The sequence below is a fragment of the Brassica oleracea genome, chromosome C4 (assembly GCF_000695525.1).
Source record: "Brassica oleracea var. oleracea cultivar TO1000 chromosome C4, BOL, whole genome shotgun sequence".
NCBI classification, from domain to species: Eukaryota; Viridiplantae; Streptophyta; class Magnoliopsida; order Brassicales; family Brassicaceae; genus Brassica; species Brassica oleracea.
Genome location: NC_027751.1, coordinates 21000732 through 21020302, shown reverse-complemented (window position 1 = coordinate 21020302; position 19571 = coordinate 21000732). Strand labels below are relative to the sequence as shown.

At 46.5% G+C, this 19571-nt stretch overlaps 1 protein-coding gene across 1 annotated transcript; it reads right to left on the bottom strand.

Annotated features, from left to right (window-relative positions):
* Positions 1-9355: 9355 nt before the first annotated feature.
* LOC106338360 lies at positions 9356-10534 on the bottom strand. Its single transcript, XM_013777357.1, has 3 exons — positions 10373-10534; positions 10008-10253; positions 9356-9796 (listed from the first exon to the last, which is right to left on the bottom strand). The coding sequence occupies exons 1-3, from the start codon at positions 10532-10534 to the stop codon at positions 9356-9358; spliced, it is 849 nt and encodes a 282-aa protein (XP_013632811.1).
* Between the last annotated feature and the right edge of the window lie 9037 nt (positions 10535-19571).

Genomic DNA, 19571 nt, shown 5'->3' with positions numbered 1-19571 from the left:
GTATTCAAACTCAGAGTTTGTACAGGGAGCGATAATGGGTATGAGACATAAAGTAGGAATGGGTATGCGCAAGCCTGAGTATGCTGTCAAAACTACCTAAAACCCCTGTGCAGCCTAAGGCGCATCGGGGTCCCTAGAGTACCAATGTGTAAAGTACTTGTATTAAAACGCTACGAGCTACACAATACAGGGAACACATGGTATATATTCATTGCAAAAGTACTGTGAAATACATGGAGCAATCTAAATGCTGCTTCTCCAGACGTGGAAAGCAGCGTAAGCCTGGCACTTGGGTTTTTACCCATACCAGCACCCTCTAAGTATGATAGTGGCTTCCTGCAGAAGGAGCATGCAGCACGGGAACTCGATAGTGGCCAGCTTCCGAGCGGTAGAATGCGAAATCCCAACAGGTACTGGTAGTGGCCTCACCTAGGAAGGCAGAATACGGTCCCTTAAACTAAAACTCAAAGCCCCCGGGTTATTAAGAACCTTCGGGTCCCCAAGCAGTCTCTGGGTCCTGAACAAATTTCTTCAGGGCCTGGAAATGGTAAACCTCCAGGCTCTTTATAACCCCCGGGCCCAAAATCGACCTCCAGGTCCTAAATACGACCTCAGGGTCTTGAGGAACCTCCGGGTTCCCAAACGACATGGGTCCTAAATACGACCTCAGGGTCTAGAAGAACCTTCGGGTTCCCAAATGACCTTCGGGTCCCTAAACAACCTCCGGGTCCTAAATATGACCCCAGGGTCTAGAGGAACCTTCGGGTTCCCAAACGACCTCCGGGTCCTTACTCAACCTCCGAGTTCTAATTGGGACCTCTGGGTCTAGGGCAGCCTCCGGACACCAGAAATGACCTTCGGGTCCCAACAAAATCTCCGGATTCTGAAGCAATATCACGTCTTCCCAAAGGGTAGGTGGACCACGCAAAGGAAGACACTGATCCAAAAAGCCTACCTGGAGTCAACAGGAGTCTACCCGGCAAAGAAGACTTCGAGTTGAAAGGATATACGAGAAGGTCCCCTTGAAGGTCCCCACAACCAAAAGATTCCTTGACGACATTCCATCCAGCCTCCGGGTTCCTGGACGAAAATCTATACAACCTCCAGTTTAAGAAGAATCATGTCCCCGAACCTATGGGTTTCAGAAGAATGTACCTCTCAACCTTCAGATTTTGGGAGAGTATGCCCAGGATCCTCCGGATTCCATGTGAGTGCAACGCAGGGTTATCCCAGCATTGATGTGGCTTACCTCCCGGGGTAGATTGCAGTACTACATAGTTGAGAGTGGCCAAGAATCAATGGCAGAGTTCAACTAGTATCTCCACCTTCCTTAGTCGGCGTGGAAATTACTGATCGCCGCAAACAACAAGTCCAAGAGATCTATTCCGGTACCAAGAATCAACTAGGTTATCTCCAGGTTCCCAAACGACCTTCGGGTCCTTACTCAGCCTCTGGGTTCTAATTGGGACCTCTGGGTCTAGGGCAGCCTCCGGACTCCAGAAATGACCTTCAGGTCCCAACTACATCTCCAGATTCTGAAACAATATCACGTCTTCCCAAAGGGTAGGTGGACCACCCAAAGGAAGACACTGCTCCAAAAAGCCTACCTAGGAATCAACAGGAGTCTTCCCAGCGAAGACGACTTCGAGTCGAAAGGATATACGAGAAGGTCCCCTTGAAGGTCCCCACAACCAACAAATTCCTTGACGACAGTCCATCCAGCCTCCGGATTTCTGGACGAAAATCTATACAACCTCCAGTTTAAGAAGAATCATGTCCCCGAACCTATGGGTTTCAGAAGAATGCACCTCTCAACCTTCAGATTTTGGGAGAGTATGCCCAGGATCCTCCGGATTCCATGAGAGTGCAACGAATGCTTATCCCAGCATTGATGTGGCTTACCTCCCGGGGCAGATTGCAGTACTACATAGTTGAGAGTGGCCAAGAATCAATGGCAGAGTTCAACTAGTATCTCCACCTTCCTTAGTCGGCGTGGAAATTACTGATCGCCAAAAACAACAAGTCCAAGAGATCTACTCCGGTACCAAGAATCAACTAGGTTATCTCCAGGAACCACGACAAACATGCTGAACGTCCCACCTACCAAAAGTCAAGGTACAATCCTGAGACGAGGCAAGAAGCTACCGCTACAACATCAACACCTCAAAGAGCATGAAGTATGCTAAATTCAACAAGGAGACCGGCATGGAGACCCTCCCGAAAGTCCATTAGAGCCTTTACAAGCTCAAGAGGCACAAGCGAGATCAGTAGAATAAGGCATGAGGATCCTCAGTTTTGACCTCCGTGTCTTATTCAACCTCTTTGTCCTCCTGATCCTTAGCCTCGCCAAGATTCTCCCTCTCAGAATTCTTGGGTACTGACCCATACACTTCTCCACATGATTCGTGGAACCAGAGAGACCTGCTTGAGCTGAGGCCGAGTATAGCTACAGAAGCCGCACAAGCACCTGGGGTATGATCAGAAGCATCACCCTTTATGCCGATCTTCCCGGCTTCTCCATCAAACTTTCGGCCAACTCCGGCCTATCCCCACCATGGGGGCAACGTCTCATCTTTATAAAGCAGAAGAAGAAAGTCTTACAAGTCATCCGAATCAAAGGTCATACATCTCCAACCAGGCTGCTAATCCTTTTACACCGAGTGCAAGTGCATCTGAGAATGACCTACAAGGCAGCGTGATACTATGGTGCAAGTTATAAAGTCCTATGAAGAAAATCATGTTATTTTCTGCCTTCAAACATGAAACTAGAAAATAAGGGGCACACTGTTGGGGAAAAATATTCCATAAAGAGATTACTCTAGCTTCCGTCTTCCAGGTCCCTGCCCCCAGGGTCCGGGTTCTTGCCTCTGGGTCTCGGGTCCCTGCCCTCAGGCCCGGGTTCCTGCCTCTGGGTCCCGGGTCCCTGACCCCAGGTCTGGGTCATGCCACCGGTCACGGGTCCCTGTCCCCGAGTCTAGGACCTTCCTCCGTCTTCCAGGCCAAGTGATTTCTCCTGCCTTGGGATAAATGGAAATCTTCCATTTATCAGGTAACCATCTTAGAGAAGAATGAATCTTCCTAAATCCAAGAGAAAGAGAAAGTACTCCAATATGATAAGCCGCCCTTGAGAAGAATGTAAATATTCTGCTATCTAAGGATATATTGAATATTTCCAAACCCTAAGAGAAAGACACGATTTCCACTATAAAGATAGGTTTCTAAACCTAAAGAAGAAGAGACACGTCCATCTATGAGAGAAAGCATCCAGCTCCAGAGCTCACGAATTTGACATCCGAAAAGGCTATATTTCACCCCGAGAAGACCTTCTTCTACGAGAGGTCTATGACAGGCTGATCCCGGAGATTACTACCATGAAGATGACGTCCAATGCTCTCTGCAGCACACCTACAACTCCACATACTGGCCCAGGCCACGATCTCCAGCTCACCGACATGGATACTCGATGCTCATCAAAACATATTGAAGCTCCATGCTCCCTGCAGCATATCGACTACTCTACCATCTGTTCCGGCCATGCGCCCACTAGAACAGATGGTTCCTATCACCTACGGAGCCATGTGCTCATAAGGCCATGTGCCCAACAAGGCCACGTGCCCATCCAGGCCCCACGCCTCCATCAGAGCTACGTGATCCTTAGGCCATGTGCCCACTAGGCTACGCGCCCACTTAGGCCCCGTGCCTCCATCAATACATGAACTACGAACGGCTTGATCCCTTCCTGAAGGGTACGTAGGCAATCCCCCTGAAGGAAGCAGCTATAAATCCCAAACACCTTCCACGGTTCCTCAAGGACCGCCCTCTGATAGGCGGGACCATCAACTACAGATCCAGAAGACCATGTGGCCTTCATCATGGATAGGCAGTCCCTGCCTAACGATTAATCCCCCCCCCCGCGGCTACTAAGACACCGACGACATATACTGGCCCATACCTGTATGCCAGTATCCTGAGAGCACGACCTCCGGGTTCATCAACCACCTAAAAGGGAGAAAGCACTATGACAACCAGTCTCTTCCCTCCTATCATTCCGTAGAACTGAGCACGGATCGCTTGTACACAAAAATCCCATGTTCGCTTTGCGAATTTGGAGATCTTTTTTGTATCGTGAAGAAGAAGTGGAGGTATACACGGACCATCAAAGTCTTAAATACCTCTTCACTCATCCAGATCTCAACCTGCGCCAGCGTAGGTGGATGGAGTTTGTGGCAGACTACGACATAAGGATGCGCTACCATCCTGGTAAAGCAAATGTTGTTGCGGACGCCTTAAGTCGAAGAAAGTTGGACGCATATGTAGAGAAAGAAGTTGATCTATTGAACCAAGAGTTGAAACAAGTAAAGTTGGTCATTTTGGAAGGGCAAGCGAGCGAGCCATTGGGATTTCAAGCGGTGAACCAGGCCAGCTTAATTCAGAGAATTCGAGAAGAACAACTCAAGGATGAGAAGTTACTGAAGATTGCTGAGGAACTCAAAGGACAAGCCGAGCCAAATAATGCTGGACTTGGCGGAGGATGGAACCTTGCTAATTAATGGAAGGACCACGGTTCCTAATGGATAAGGGCTGAGAGATGAGATACTAAGGATTGCTCACCATTCTTTACTTAGTATTCATCCTGGAAGTTCGAAGATGTACCGAGACGTGAGAAGATACTATCACTGGCCGGGAATGAAGAGACCAGTAGCAATGGGTCGCGCGGTGTGCAACTTGTCAACAAGTCAAGGTCGAACATCAAGTTCCAGGAGGATTATTGTAGAGTCTTCCGATACCTCAATGGAAATGGGACTCTATTTCCATGAATTTCATTACTGGATTACCCCCTGCTCCAGGTAGATTGAACAACTCGATATGGGTGATTGTTGATAGGTTAACCAAGGTTACACACTTGTTGCCTATGCGGGACACTGATAAAGTTGAAGTGTTGGCCGAGCTGTACATCGACCAAATCGTGAAGTTACATGGTGTACCCTCAGACATCGTCTCAAATCGCGATCCAAGGTTCACGGCATCATTCTGGGAAGCACTGCAAGAAGCCTTGGGAACTAAACTATTCAGAAGTACAGCGTTCCATCCGGAAACAGATGGCCAAACGGAGCGAACCATTCGGACCATCGAGGACATGCTTCGGATGTGTATTCTCGATTGGGTTGGAACTTGGGAGAAGCATTTACCGTTGGTTGAGTTCTCGTATAACAACAGTCATCATTCGAGCATAGGGATGTCTCCTTATGAAGCGTTATACGGAAGGCCATGCAAAACGCCTATGTGTTGGACGGAAGTGGGCGAAAGGAGAATGTTTGGGTCACCTATTGTTAAGGAGACCTTGATTAAGCTGGAGACAATCCAGACCAACATGAATGTTTGGGTCAATATGAATGATTAAGCTGGGCGAAAGGAGAATGTTTGGGTCACCTACCGTCAAAAGAAGTATGCAGATCAATCAAGAAGAGAGGTAACTTTTGAGATAGGAGATTGGGTCTATTTGAAGGTTACTGCACAGAAAGGGAAGGACATATTTGGAAAGGTCGGGAAACTTGCGGTCAGGTTCATTGGTCCATACAAGATCATCGGGAAAGTTTGTGAGGTAGCTTACTGTTTGGATCTTCCAGAGGATATGCGTCTACATCATGTATTCCATGTTTCCATTCTTCGGGAAAAATATACGGGATCCAAGTGCTGTTGAAACCCGAGAGACTAGAGGAGTTGAGGACAAACCTTACGTATCCGGAAGAACCAATCAGATTGGGAGAACGGCGTATTCGGAAGCTGAAGAATCGTGAGATTGCTCAAGTACAAGTGTTCTGGGGAAGACAAAACATGATTCATGTTACTTGGGAAGATGAAGCGCGATTTAAAACCGATCACCCTGAGTTCTTACGAGAGGATGTTGTGATGGAAGAAGGAGGCCCCTTAGAACCTTAGAATTCGAGGACGAATTCTGTTAAAGGGGGGAGGGGGGGGGGGAGAATGTAGAAACCCATTAAAAAACCCCTAAATTTCGAGTATCTTTTGGGTGGTCGAGTCGCGGACGATCATATTGTTCTTGTCGGAACCATGAGTCAAGTATGCCGCTATAAAATGGTTAGACAATGTGGTAGATTTACTGAAAGGACGTTTGAAGCATGACACTTTTGGAAGCACAACAGGAACACCGGAAATTGGGCGAAAAACCCTAAATTTCGGTATTATGGAATTTTTCGAAGCAGCCGGAAGCTCGGGAAATATTTTCCCTCAGGTCAGGATTCATTTGGAGTTTATTAAAAATACTCATAGCATCAGAATGGGAGTAGAAAAAATATTTGAAATTGATCGCGGGACGAAAATTCACCGGAAAGGCCGAAATCGGCCGAATTGACCGAGAAGCCCGAGGTGGCTTGATGTGTGTGTTCAGGACGTGATGGCAAGCTCCTGGCAGTGTGTGTGTCAAGTGAAGCAGGAGGTGCTGCAGTACATGCAACCTGTACATGCAAGTAGACATGTGGAGCACGAGGTGGAACGGCCAAGCACAAAGTGTTGCGATGCATTCAGCCGAAGCATGCGGCCAGCCATGTGTGACATGGTGTGTCGACCTGCATACACTTCAGTCATGCAGTAGGCCATCTGGACGTGGGTGTGTCATCCTGCATGAGACTGAGATATACAGCCAGCCATGTGGAGCATGAGGTGTCGCCGTGCATGCGTCTGGAGACATGCAAAGCGACACACGGGCTGCCACACGGCTTGAATCTGATTGGTTGCTTATGTCTATAAATAGTCCACGATCCCATCTCATTTGAACACATCAAAGTCAGTTCAAAACGTGAGAGAGAAAGCAAAGAATGAAAGATCGAGTTTCGATAGTTTTCGTGCGATTTAGGCAGTTTTCGAGAACAGTTACTCTGCTGATTTTGAGTCAGCCCCTGCAGAAGGTTCTGTTCAAGTGAAGAGAGATCAGTTCTAGTGGATACCATTTCAAGATCAGTCTGGACGTGGGTCTACTTGAGAAGGTCGAGGAAGGGTTCGGGTCGCAGAAGTCGGTTTTGGGGTCAAGGCCACAGTCAACCAAAAACAATGAGTTATGATCAATTGACTGGTGAATTTTTTTCATGCAAGGTCCCGTTACCTGGAAGTTGGATCGTGGCAGGAGGCCGGGTCTAACTGAGTAACGCTTTGACTAGTTAATAATTGAGGTTATGTTGATTGAGTTGATGGCATGCTTGTTATTGCTTGAGAACCGTTGTAGCATGCTAGTGGTTAGGTTGATTGGTTAGTTAGCAAATGCGGAATGCTTAGATGATATCGCTAAGTTGTGGATAGTTAGGTATTCTGGAATTAGTTTTTATGCTAGATTCTGGAATATGATTGACTGTGTTAATTTGCGATTAATACTAGGAACCTTGTGTTATTTTTACCGGGTTTAGTATTAATCATATATTGGCCGATAGCATTTTTGTAACCCACAATGCTAGGCATGTTTGAGGTGGATTGTGTTGTTTGTGTGGTGATTAATACTAGGAACCTTGTGTTATTTTTACCGGGTTTAGTATTAATCATATATTGGCCGATAGCATTTTTGTAACCCACAATGCTAGGCATATTGGGGTGATTTAGTGTTCCTTCATACCTCGTACCCGGCGGGTTCAAGGAAATCCCTTATTCGCTGGATCGGGAAGACTCAGATAGACGGGGTCATGGCCTATGCCTGAGTGATTACACGACGGTGTAATGTGGCAGTGACCCGAAGGACTGTGGGCGATCGCGCGGTGACCCGAAGGACTGTGGGCCGTGGTCGGTTGAAAGTTCCTTCTTCTGGCCTGTGGTAGGAAGATAGGATATTTCCGATAGTGAAGGAGGAACCTAACGTCACCAGGGCCCGAGTTTGTTATATATATTATATCTTGTTACGGGTTGTTGAACCCTGGTTTAAGTCGAGTTTGAGTTTTTGTGATGAGCTAGTAATTAGCATAATGCTAGTTATCTCGCTATCGTTTACCGCTGCGTATTTCTGGGGTGGGATAGCAAGGGGTAGTATTTGTTAGTTGGGGATTGTAACTCGCTGAGTAATTCTAGATTACTCACTCGTTGTTGTTTCAGGTGACCAGTAGCAAGCTTGTAGAGGTCGCGGGAGGCGTCACGGGAGGCTAGGCTGGCTGGTGTAGATTTGCATATTTTTGCTTAAGACGCTTTCAGACTATAAGTATGTACTTTCGCTTTCTTGGCATGCCACCACTTGTATAATATTTTGTGTATTGTAAACCAGATATTATATAAGATAAACAAAGCGAATGTTTTGTGCAAATGCCTTGCTCTTCTGATATTAGCTTGTCCGAGCTAACACAACGTCAGATTGAAGTACAGGTTGAGAAACCTTAGGCTTTGGTCTGACGGGACGTGTTGGTGGGCGGCCAGGCCTAGTTACGAATTGCACTTTTTGTAACTTTGGCTGGATTGCCCGTTAACCTGTCTTGTAGCACTCCTGACCCTTGGTAGACGGTCGGGCCGTCGGTCATGTTCTTGTTTGATTGTTGGCCGGTGGTTCGACCTATGCCTAGAACGGTTTGGGGGAGTTATATTCGGGGTGTGGCGAAGGTGAACTTTATGCCCCAGTCCTTGCAGAACTCCTTGAAGTTGTGGCTCGTGAACTGGGGTACATTGTCAGTGAAGATCTCGTGGGGTACCCCGATGCAAGTGATTACGATGGTCCACATGAATTTGCGGATCTGGAGGTCTGTTATCCGGCTGAGTGCTTCTTCTTTGACCCCATTTGGAGAAGTAGTCAGTGGCTACCAGAAGGAAGACCTTATGCCCCGGCGCCATAGGGAATTTCCCTACTATTTCCATGCCCCACTTTCTGAAGGGCCACGATGAGCTTATGGATTTTAGGTTCTCCGGAGGAAGCTTAGACATTGGTCGCAGTGTTTGGCTTGTCTGTTGGCGTCGGCGGCCATCGTGGGCCAATAGTAGCCTGCCCTTCTGGCTCTGAGACCCAGGCTCCTGCCGCTAGAGTGGGATCCATAATCTCCTTCATGTAGTTCTACAAGGATTCTAGCGGCTTCTCGAGGAGTGATACACCTTAGGTACGGGCCTGGGAATGATCTCCGGTATAGCTTCTCCTGGGAGATACAGTACCTAGCAGCTTGCTTCTTAAATTTTCTGGCCTCGTTGTGATCTTCCGGGAGAATGTCGTTCTCTAAATACCGGACTAGGGGGGTCATCCAGGTTTCACCTTTTTCGACAGCGGAGACCTCCTCTAAATGGGGTTCCTCCAGGGTGGCTGGCCATTGAAGCACAAGCAAGGGTTTGCTCATCTGGCTGTTTGTTTTGAAGGGGAACCCTAGGTTAGCCTGGGCATCGGTTGCTAGTTTTGTTCCCTGGGGATTTGAGTGAGCTTGCAACTCTTGAATTTCTTGATGAGTTGCTGGGCGACCGCCAGATACTGGATCATGCTGTCGTTCTTTGATTGGTACTCACTCTGCACCTGGTTGATTATTAGCTGGGAGTCACTGAAGACCTGGATGTTTTCTTCCCCCATTTGATGGGCAAGTGTTAGTCCTGCAATTAGGGCCTCGTACTCGCTTTCGTTGTTGGTTACTTTGAAGTTGCATCTCACGGCCCTTGAGGCCGTGTTCCCGGTCGGTGAGGTAAGCACTATTCCAACTCCGGCTCCTCTGACGTTGCTGGATCCATCAACGTGCATGACCCATTCTCCCTCTTCCTTGGCTTCGCTTTGGAGGCGCACTTCTTGTCCCAGAGTTGGGAGCAAGGTCGAGGAGAATTGGGCCACAAAATCTGCCAGGACCTGTGACTTTATAGATGTGGCATGTCGAAAGATTACGTCATACTCAACTAGTTCCACATACTATTTAGCTTGGCGTCCAGAGACTTTTGTGGAGAACCAACTTTATAGGGAAGGAGGTGACGACCACTGTCGCAGCTTACGAGCGGCGACTATCAGGGCTACGGCCAGCTTCTCTAGATAGCTGTAGGGGGTCCAGGAGAGCCTTACTTACGTAGTAGATTGGTATTTGCTTGCTTCCCTCCTCGCGTATTAGGACGGCGCTTACAGCGTGCTCCGAGACTGCTAGATATAGCAGCATGACCTTGCCGAGCAGTGGCTTGGATAGGAGAGGAGGAGTGGTGAGATACGCCGTTAGCTCATGGGGAACGGATTCACACTCATCCATCCACTGGAAGTCCTTTGGGTTTTGAGGGTTCCAAAGAAGGCATGAGATTTGTCGGAGAGTCTGGAGATGAATCTACTCAATGCCGCCATTCTTCCTGTTAGCTTTTAGACCTCCTTGACGTTCTTCGGGGAAGGAATCAAATGAATGGCCCTGATTTGCTCTGAGTTGGCCTCGATGCCCCGGTGGGTTACAATGTACCCGAGGAACTTGCCAGAACTGACCCCGAACGAGCATTTAACTGAGTTGAGCTTTATGTTGTACTTCCGAAGAGTGGAGAAGGCTGGTTGCAGGTGAGATATGTGGTCCTCAGCCTCTAGGGACTTGAACAAGATGTCTTCGATGTAAACCTCCATGGTTCGCCTTATCTTGTCCGCAAACATTATGTTCACCAGTCGCTGGTAGGTTTATCTCGCGTTCTTTAATCCAAAGAGCATAACCTTGTAGCAATAGATCCCTCTAGACGTCATGAAATATGTTTTCTCATGGTCTTTCGGATGCATAAGTATTTGATTATAGCTGGAGAACACGTCCATGAAGCTCATCAGCCGATGCCCCGCGGTGTCGGCGACCAGCTTGTCGATATGAGGTAGAGGGAAGGGGTCGTTTGGAAGGACTTGTTGAGGTCTGTGAAGTCTATGGAGACTCTCCACTTCTCGTTCTTTTTCTTGACTACGACGACGTTGGCTGGCCATTCCGAATATTGCACCTCCAGAATGAACCCCCCGTCGAGCAGGTTTTTTACTTCATCGTTGATGATTGCGTCCCTTTCGGGAGCAAACTTCCTCCTCTTTTGTCTGACGGGTTGATGTAGAGGATCCACCTACAGCTTGTGCATGATGATCTCTGGGTCGATCCCAGGCATATTTGCATTGGACCAAGCGAAGAAGTCGGAGTTAGACCTAAGGAAGTCTATTAACTTCCTCCTTAGTTCTTCGGTCAGCTTAGAGCTGATTTTGAGATGTCGGGTCTGATCTCCTTCGGTTAGTGGCACGTCGTCCATTTCTTCTACCTCCGGTTCTCCCGTGTGATGAGCCACAGGCTTGCTCTGTATTTGCTATAAGATCTTGGTCTTTCCCTTCAGCGTAGTCTGGTAGCAGGAGCGAGAATACTCTTGATCTCCTCTGATTGCCCTTATGCCCCACGGTGTAGGGAATTTCACCATCTGGTGAAGAGTCGAAGGGACGGCTCCCATGCCGTGAATCCAGGGCCGTCCTAGGATCATATTGTAGGACGAGTCGCAGTGAACAACAAGGAACTTAGTTGACATGTTGATCCCTTCAGTGTATACCGAGAGGGTCACCTCTCCAGCGGTTTGCTTGACTTCTCCACTGAACCCACTACAAGAAATATCGGCACTAGTAGCGTTGAGAATGTGCTACCATATCGTTTTCGTAGCGTTCCGAAGAACGCCGTGACAGCCGCAGCTATAATAGAACCCCCTCTATTATAGCATTTTTCGTGTGCTATCTTAGATTGAAATATTGTAGCGTTAATCGTTAGTTATACGATAATCATTTATACCATTTGATTTGTGCTATTATGTAAATTTTAATGGCATTTTAGTCATGTTGCAACATTGTTTATAGTAACACATTTTCTGTGCCATTGAATTATATATATATATATAAATTATAAATTATACAGAATATACATTTAATTTATTTTCAAAAAACATAAAATATAAGTTAATTTATAATTAAATCGATTTAGTTGATAAAAAAAATTGGTATTTTTATAAATTGAATTTTGGTGTACATGGTCTACAATTACATTGGTTTACAATTACAAATTGGTTTACTAATTAGCCCTAACTAAATCTAATACAGCCACCAAACTACAGTCTTCTTCACTCTCCGCCGCACTCACTACACCACGACCATGCTGCTTGCATCTCCACCGCACGACCACCACCGGCTTGCACCACCGCCGCACCACGCTTGACCGGAGACGCCGCTCCACCACCACTGCGACAATTGCTGGTTTGCCTCCTCGACCTTCAAGCTTCTTCTGCATTTATTACCATCTCCTGTTTTCTCTCTCGCTCGACTCCAACTTCCACTAGACTCGAGTCTTCAACTCTTGAAAATAAAACAATCTGTCCACCTTACTGTAACAAGAACAACCAAAAATAAAATTCAGAGAACGAGACTGAGAGAAAAAGAGTGAGAGAGAGGTGACAAGTGGTGGTTGTGACGAGCGGTGGTGGTGGCAATTTCGGTGAAGACAGACACCGGCAGATCTGAGAAGCCCTCTGGGTTCTCGGCCCAATTAAAACGGCTCATCTCTGGGTTCGTCGTCAGGTTCAGAAGGAGGCGGACCTTGGCTTCAGGGTGAGAGACACCCTCCACGGAGATGGTGTTTCCTCAACGACAGGGTCGGAGGCGGTGAAGAAAGTTTCGAGCAGTGAATAAAGTGTTGAGCAAAGAAAAAAACAGAAGATGGAGAATATGATGAAAACAAAGGAGAACTGGGAGTACTGAGCAGAGAAAAGAACATAAGATGAGAGAGGGATCTGTCCAAGATCTGAGATGAAAGTGAAAAAGAACAAATCTCATCCGTTGTTTTAGTTCAATCTAACGGTTGACAGGGTGATCCGCGTGAAGAATAGATTAGCCAATAGATTTCTTTTTTTTTTTGTTCACGCGGATTAGTAAATATCTATTTTCCCTTTTGTTTTAAACTTTGTTTCTCTATTGTTTGTGTTTTAAAACAATACAGTAGTATTTAGATTATTGGAATGAAAGGATTAGTATTTATGATATAGGGTTTGGTGGTAAGAGTATGTGGTCTATGGTATTAGACTTACAGTTTTGTATTCGAAAGTTATGACCTATATAGTTATATTTTTTTAAAAATATATTTATTTAAGTTTAAAATCTTCTATATAGTTTAGGTATATATTAGAGGTTTGGGGTTAAGTTTTGGGGTTTAGAGTTTGAAGGGTTTAGGGTTAAGTTTTGGTGTTTCAATTTTGAATTACGATTTAAGGTTTGGGGTTTAAGTGGTGGGTTTAGGGTTTGAAGTATACCAAAGATATAAACTATTATATATAAAAATATTTCATATCGAAACTCTGATTATCGTTTTATATTTTAACTTTACACTCAAACATATAAATTAAAATACGAACTTCTGATTTAATTAAAATATAAATTAAAATACAGTCAAATGTTGATTTTACACTCAAACAATAAATTATAAAGTTTGAAAATTACAATATTCATTTTGAAATATTATAAGTGTTGGATGTTGAAGTTTAGGGCATGTTTAGGGCGTCGTGATATGGGGTGAGAACCTTTTCCCGCTTCTTGGCCGTGAAACTTATTTCGTCCGTACCCAGGAGCATGTGTTTTTGCTTGGCTGCCTCTAGGCCATGCTTGGCGTTCCAATTGCTTTTCTTCGAGGCTGCGTGGCTTATGCCGCTGATATCCAAACCGCCCGATATGACATGTATCACTTGGTCCTGTCGAGGTGGCGAGACGGAAGCTGCTTCATTGAGCTTCCCCGTTGTATCCTTGCTTAGATGGCTCTTTCCCTTCCCAGAAAGGAACTCCCTGAGGTGTTCTTTCTTAAGCAACTCGTTGACCTCGACTTCAGTGCGGCGCAGTCGTCCGTTTTATGACCGTGGTCTTGGTGGCAGTCGCACCATAGACCAGGGTTCCGGAAAGAATCAGAGGTTTTCTCCAGGTCCCTGCTACTGGCGAATTGTTCAACGAACTTATCACTGAGAATCGCGAAGGAGGCTATGGACCTGGAGGGTAGGTTGATGTACCATTGCAGAGCGGGTCTGGTCAGGGTTGAGCCGAACCCTTTGCACATGGTTGCTTCACGCGACCCCTTTGGGAGTGCTACGGCGATCATCCTTTGTGTGTATTGGGCGACGTGGTCGTCCAGATCAGTAGTGCCGTCATACGCCTTTATACTGGGGAAGGAGAACTTCCTGGGCATCTCGATCATGGTGATCTCATCTGTGAAAGGAGTTTCAGCATAAGAGTCTGGGTTGCTCTTCCGGATGGGGGGAGCTACCCCTGGGAGCGTCTCTACCATGGACTGCATGGCATCGAGCCTGTTGGAGAACATCTGCTCCAGGTAAGCGACCATAGAAGACTCCACTTTTGTTGCTCCGTCAGGTGCTTCCTTATCGGTTTTTGGCTCAGATTCGCTGTCTTCCACGTTGTAAGTGTGAGCATCCTTAACCTTTTCGCTCGTTGATGAGTCTCCTTCCGACGCCGTAGGTGGGAGATTCTCACCCGTTTCGGAGTTGGGTGTCTCCAGAGTCGGCATGGGGCGGACCTGAGCCTGGAATCAACACTTCTTGTTACTCGCTGTGTTGAGGGCTTGGTTCTCGTCTCGGAGGTTTAGATTCTCCGATTCGAGCTGGCTGAGCTTCTCGGCGCTCTGCTCCAGTTGCTTGGAGTGTTCATTGAGCTTCTCCTTCAAGCTCTAGACTTCCGAGGAGAGCTCGGGATTAGTCCCCTCCCGAGTTTTATGCAACTTGGTTACTTGACTTTGCAGACCATCGAGTTGCCTCTAGAGTTCGGCTTCTCTTTGGGTAGCTTCGGGTAGCACGTCATGCTCATCCACCAACATTATCACGTAGTTTAGATTACTCCCCTCCTTCTAGCGCCAAATTGTTAGGGGATTATTGTGTAGGATCTTTATGAGTACCACGGAATGATGGACAAGGCTAGTCTTTGTATTGATTTGCAAGTAAGAAAGAAGAAAGTGATGTTTTATTTGATCAAAGTGAACGACAACAGTTTTGAGTAAGAACCCTAGTTCTAGCCGCCTAGCTCTAATCTCTAAGTCTCGAAGTGTTGATCCCTTGCTTTAGGGTTTAGGTTCCCTTTATAGAGTCTTCTTAAGGCGGGCCTTAGTCGGTTGGAGTAGCTTAAACTCTTCCATATTCGTAAATATGGAAGGTTCTCCATATCGGAAGTTTTCCTTTTCCCGGGGGAAGGGGACGGTCCTTGGGACCGGACCCGGAACACTTCGTAGCGGGGACCTGGGGTGCCTCCTAGCGAGGACCCAGAGGCCGGTGTCCTGCCTGGGGTCTAGAGAAATTCAATACCTGAGTATATTTTTCCCCAACAGTGACCACGGTCACAAAACGGACGACTGCGTCGCACTAAGGATCGAGGTCAACAAATTGCTTAAGAAAGGACACCTCAGGGAGTTCCTTTCCGAAAAGGCCCAGAGCCATCTAAGCAAAGGGACGACGGGGAAGCCCACTGAAGCTGCTCCCGCCTCTCCACCTCGACAGAATCGAGTAATCCATGTTATATCAGGAAGCTCTGAAATCAGCGGTCTAAGCCACGCAGCCGCAAAGAAGAGCACTTGGAACACAAAGCACGGCCTAGAGGCAGCCAAGCCAAAATGCCTGCGTCTGGGTACGGACGAAATAAGTTTTAACGGCCAAGGAGCAAACCACGCATCATGACGCCCTGGTCATATCGCTCACTGTAGCGAATTGGCTGGTGAAAAGGATACTGGTAGATAATGGAAGCTCCAGCAACATCATCTTCCAAGCCGCATATAAGGATTTGGGGTTGGAGGAAAGCGCTCTGACACGGAGAATAACCCCACTCATAGGATACATTGGAGAGGTCAAGCAGACTGCTGGAGAAGTGACCATCCAGGTGTACGCTGAAGGGGTTCACATGTCAACCAAGTTCCTTGTCATTGACTGCGAATTATCTTACAACATGATCCTGGGACGGCGCTGGATTCACGGCATAGGAGCCGTCCCTTCGACTCTTCACTAGATGGTGAAATTCCCTACACCCTGGGGCATAAGAGCAATCAGAGGGGATTAGGAGTATTCCTGCTCCTACTACCAGACTACTTTGAAGGGAAAGACCAAGGTCTTATAGCAATTACAGAACAAACCTCCGGCTCTTCGGTGAGGTCAAAGAAATGGACGACGTGCCATTGATCGAAGGGGACCAGACCCGACATCTCAAGGTCGGCTCCAAGCTGACTGAAGGACTAAGGAGGAGACTAATAGACTTCCTTAGGTTACTCTGTTGGTTATTCCATCCTTAATGTTGAATAACCCTGCCGGTTACTCCGTTGGTTATTCCGCTGGGTTTTGGGACAAAACCTTAAGATATGTCTCGGCTGATCACATGTGTAACATACCCCAGTGTTACCACGATTGTTGGCTTGGCCTCCAAATCCTCGCCCTTTGCCTTTGTTAGATCTTGGACCCTTGTTGAAATTCGGCCTTACTCCTTGGCTAAACTTGGTATGTCCACCAGAATGTTGTACAGTCTTCCTTTACGCCTCTAACACAGTCTCAACATTAACAGCTTTTTCCACCAACTCTGATAAGCTGCTAAAGTTGCTTCTAGCTAAACGACTTCCAATCTCCGGCTTCAATCTGTACGTAAAGTTACCGATCAGAGTTGCTTCATCTTTACGCCCATCAAAGACATGTCGTCTCAACCTTGTGAACGCCGACTCATAACTCCTTACGGGCCTATCTCCTTGAACAGGGTTCATGAACTAGCGCTCCAATTGATGCTTCGCTTCTGGAGGAAAGTACTTCCTTTTGAACTCTCCCTTGAACAATTCCCATGATGTGATGGTGTGTCCACTCTGCCTGTCTATACTATCCCACCAGCCCGTTGCGTCTCCTTCCCGATAGTACACAAGGATCTTCTTTTAGTATTCCTCCGGACACTCCATGGCTTGAAAATTCTTCTCCATCATAGTAATCCACTTGCCGACTTCAATAGGATCTGATCCTCCCTTGAACGTGTAGGATCCAATGTTTTTCATGGTCGATAAAAACTTGGAAACTTCAGGGGTACGATTACGCCTGCCTTGGTTACCATGTGACTCGGTCATCACGTCATGTAAAAGCTTCAGGGTGTTTTCGGTTCCTTGATCTTGTGGTCGTTCGGTGGCACGGTTCTAATCTGGCCTTGGGTTTGATTGAACGGATTGATCATGTTGATGTCTTCGATGCCAAATACGACTTGGACTAATGCTCGTCATACTGTCATCCCTCACTCTAGTCATGTTACCATAAATCAGAAAAGATCTTGTTCTCTGCAGAGGGCTCCTATCGTGTCCAAACATCTCACTAATGCCATTTCCATCATCCTGATCAGATATGTAACCAAATCCTCCGTCGGTCCAATCCATACCCCATACCCTCTCCGCATATCCGAACTCGTCCACCATAACCTGTCCCGCGATTAGCCATCTGCACACAATTAAAAGGGTAAGTCCTATTCCCATTAAACCTATTACGGGAAGCAGCTGGTTTCCTAAACATCTTTTTGCAACTCCTTTGAGTCGATAAAATCGTTAAAAAGCACGTGTGTGTCACGCATGGACGAAAACATGCTCTGATACCACCTCTGTAACACCCATGAACCGTTTTAGGCATATGATAGAACCACCGGCCAACAATCAAACAAGAACATGACCGACAGCCTGACCGTCTACCAAGGTTTGGGAGCGCTACAAGACAGGTTAACGAGCAATCTGGCCAAGGTCACAAAGGGTGCAATTCTTGACTAGGCCAGTCCACCCACTAACACGTCCCGCCAGATTAAAGCCTAAGGCTTCTCAACCCGTACCCCAACCTGACATTGTGTTAGCTTGGCATAATATATTGTATGGTTCGAAACACACAACAAAATAAACAAGCGGTGGCATGCCAAGAAAGCGAAAGTACATACTTATAGTCTGAAACGTTTAACCAAAAAGATGCATATCTACACCATCCAGCCTTACTTCCCGCGACCTCTTCAAGCTCACTACTGGTCACCTAGAAACAACAACGAGTGAGTAGTGAGTAATCTAGCATTACTCAGAGAGTTACAATACCCATTTAACAAATACAACCTCTCACTATCCCACCCCAAACAATCTAAAGTGGGAGGTTCACCTAATAGCACAATTCAATATTAATAAGCAATATTCCAAATACGCAGCGGTAAACGATAGGAAGATAACTAGCATTATGCTAATTACTAGCCCATCACCAAACTCAACGTCGACTTAAACCATGGTTTAACAACCCGAAACACGATATAATATATATAATTAACTCGGGCCCCGGTGACGTTAGGTTTCTCCTTCACTATCGGCAATATCCTATCTCCCTACCACAAAGGCCAGAAGACGAAACTTTCAACCGACCGCGGCTCAATATCCATCGGGTCACCACGCAACAGCCCACAGTCCTTCGGGTCATTGTTGTAGATCCTAAAATCTACACTATGTATTTGATAGTTATCGGGAGTTTAATCTAGGGAAGATAAATGATGTAGGCAACGATATCTTTAGAACAACGATATAAATTGTTTCCAGTAGGAAAAAAATGGACTTTATTGATGAATAAGATCGAATACAATGAGTTAAACAAGATCGAATGTTACAAATGAGATCGTTAAGAGAAAAGATCTAAAGATGGATGAAAACAAGGTCGAAGTATGGGTGTAGCTCACTCTAGGGTTTTCAACATGTTCCTTTTCCTGTGCATCGATCTTTTCTTATAACGGGCTGCTCTCGTGATCTTCGCAACTGTTCCGCGATCTCTGACTCTTCGAAGTCTCGCTCTTGGCTTTAACCCTTCACAGCCCATATCCTTGATCGTGGCCCATTAAAGTATTGACCGAAATTGGGTCGAACATTTGTCCCCCAGCCTCTTTTGGTTTGAACAAAAAGAAAAGAGGTGGCATGCTTTAATCCTGATTTCGTCGCTTGGTAACCGGTAAGGATTTTATTCTTGCGCGTAACGGCTATATTAGCCACCGCTAGGACGAGTCCTAGGTCATCATTATCCTTCTCGAGAATGACGATAGAGTCGTTAGGGTGGCTATAAAGGCACAAGGGATTTCTTTTTGTCTCAATTCTGATTCTTCTTCTTCATCTATTTTTTCTATTGCTTTTAGATTTGTTGATCACTGAACCTGAGATGTCTTCATCATTCAGTTTCCCTTAACCGAGGATTACGATCGACGATCTTGAGGATCTCCATACAGTGTATGGAGTCGACCGCGCCGTCATCCTTGACTTGGCTTCTGCATCTGAGAGTCCCGAAACGGTTGAGGAGCATATTGCGGAGCTTATCTCTCTTTCTTCCAATCTTGCGGTCTTACCTTCCCGATTCTGGAGCCTATACTCAAGATCTTGGCAGATCTCAGTTTATCGTATGCTCATTTTCTCCCGAACTTCCTTAGACATCTCATAGCGTTCTTGGTTAGGGCTATGGAGGAAGGTCTTTCCTTCGGTCTTGGTGATTCCGTCACCTTGTTCTTGTGAAGCGGAACAAGCAGAATCCCAAAAATTTCCTCGTGTCTCAGCTTCCGGGTCGCCACGTTATTGAAGACGTCCCTTATCGCGATGAGAAGTGGCGCGAGCAATTTTTTG

What these genes read in the sequence shown, in the direction of transcription:
- LOC106338360 (XM_013777357.1), bottom strand. Translation starts at nt 10,534, where the DNA reads ATGGAGGTTTACATCGAAGACATCTTGTTCAAGTCCCTAGAGGCTGAG. An exon ending in GCAAGTTCCTCGGGTACATT is followed by an intron (nt 10,254 to 10,372) that starts GTAACCCACCGG and finishes GGCATTGAGTAG; the next exon opens with ATTCATCTCCAGACTCTCCG. An exon ending in AGCAAATACCAATCTACTAC is followed by an intron (nt 9,797 to 10,007) that starts GTAAGTAAGGCT and finishes ATAAAGTCACAG; the next exon opens with GTCCTGGCAGATTTTGTGGC.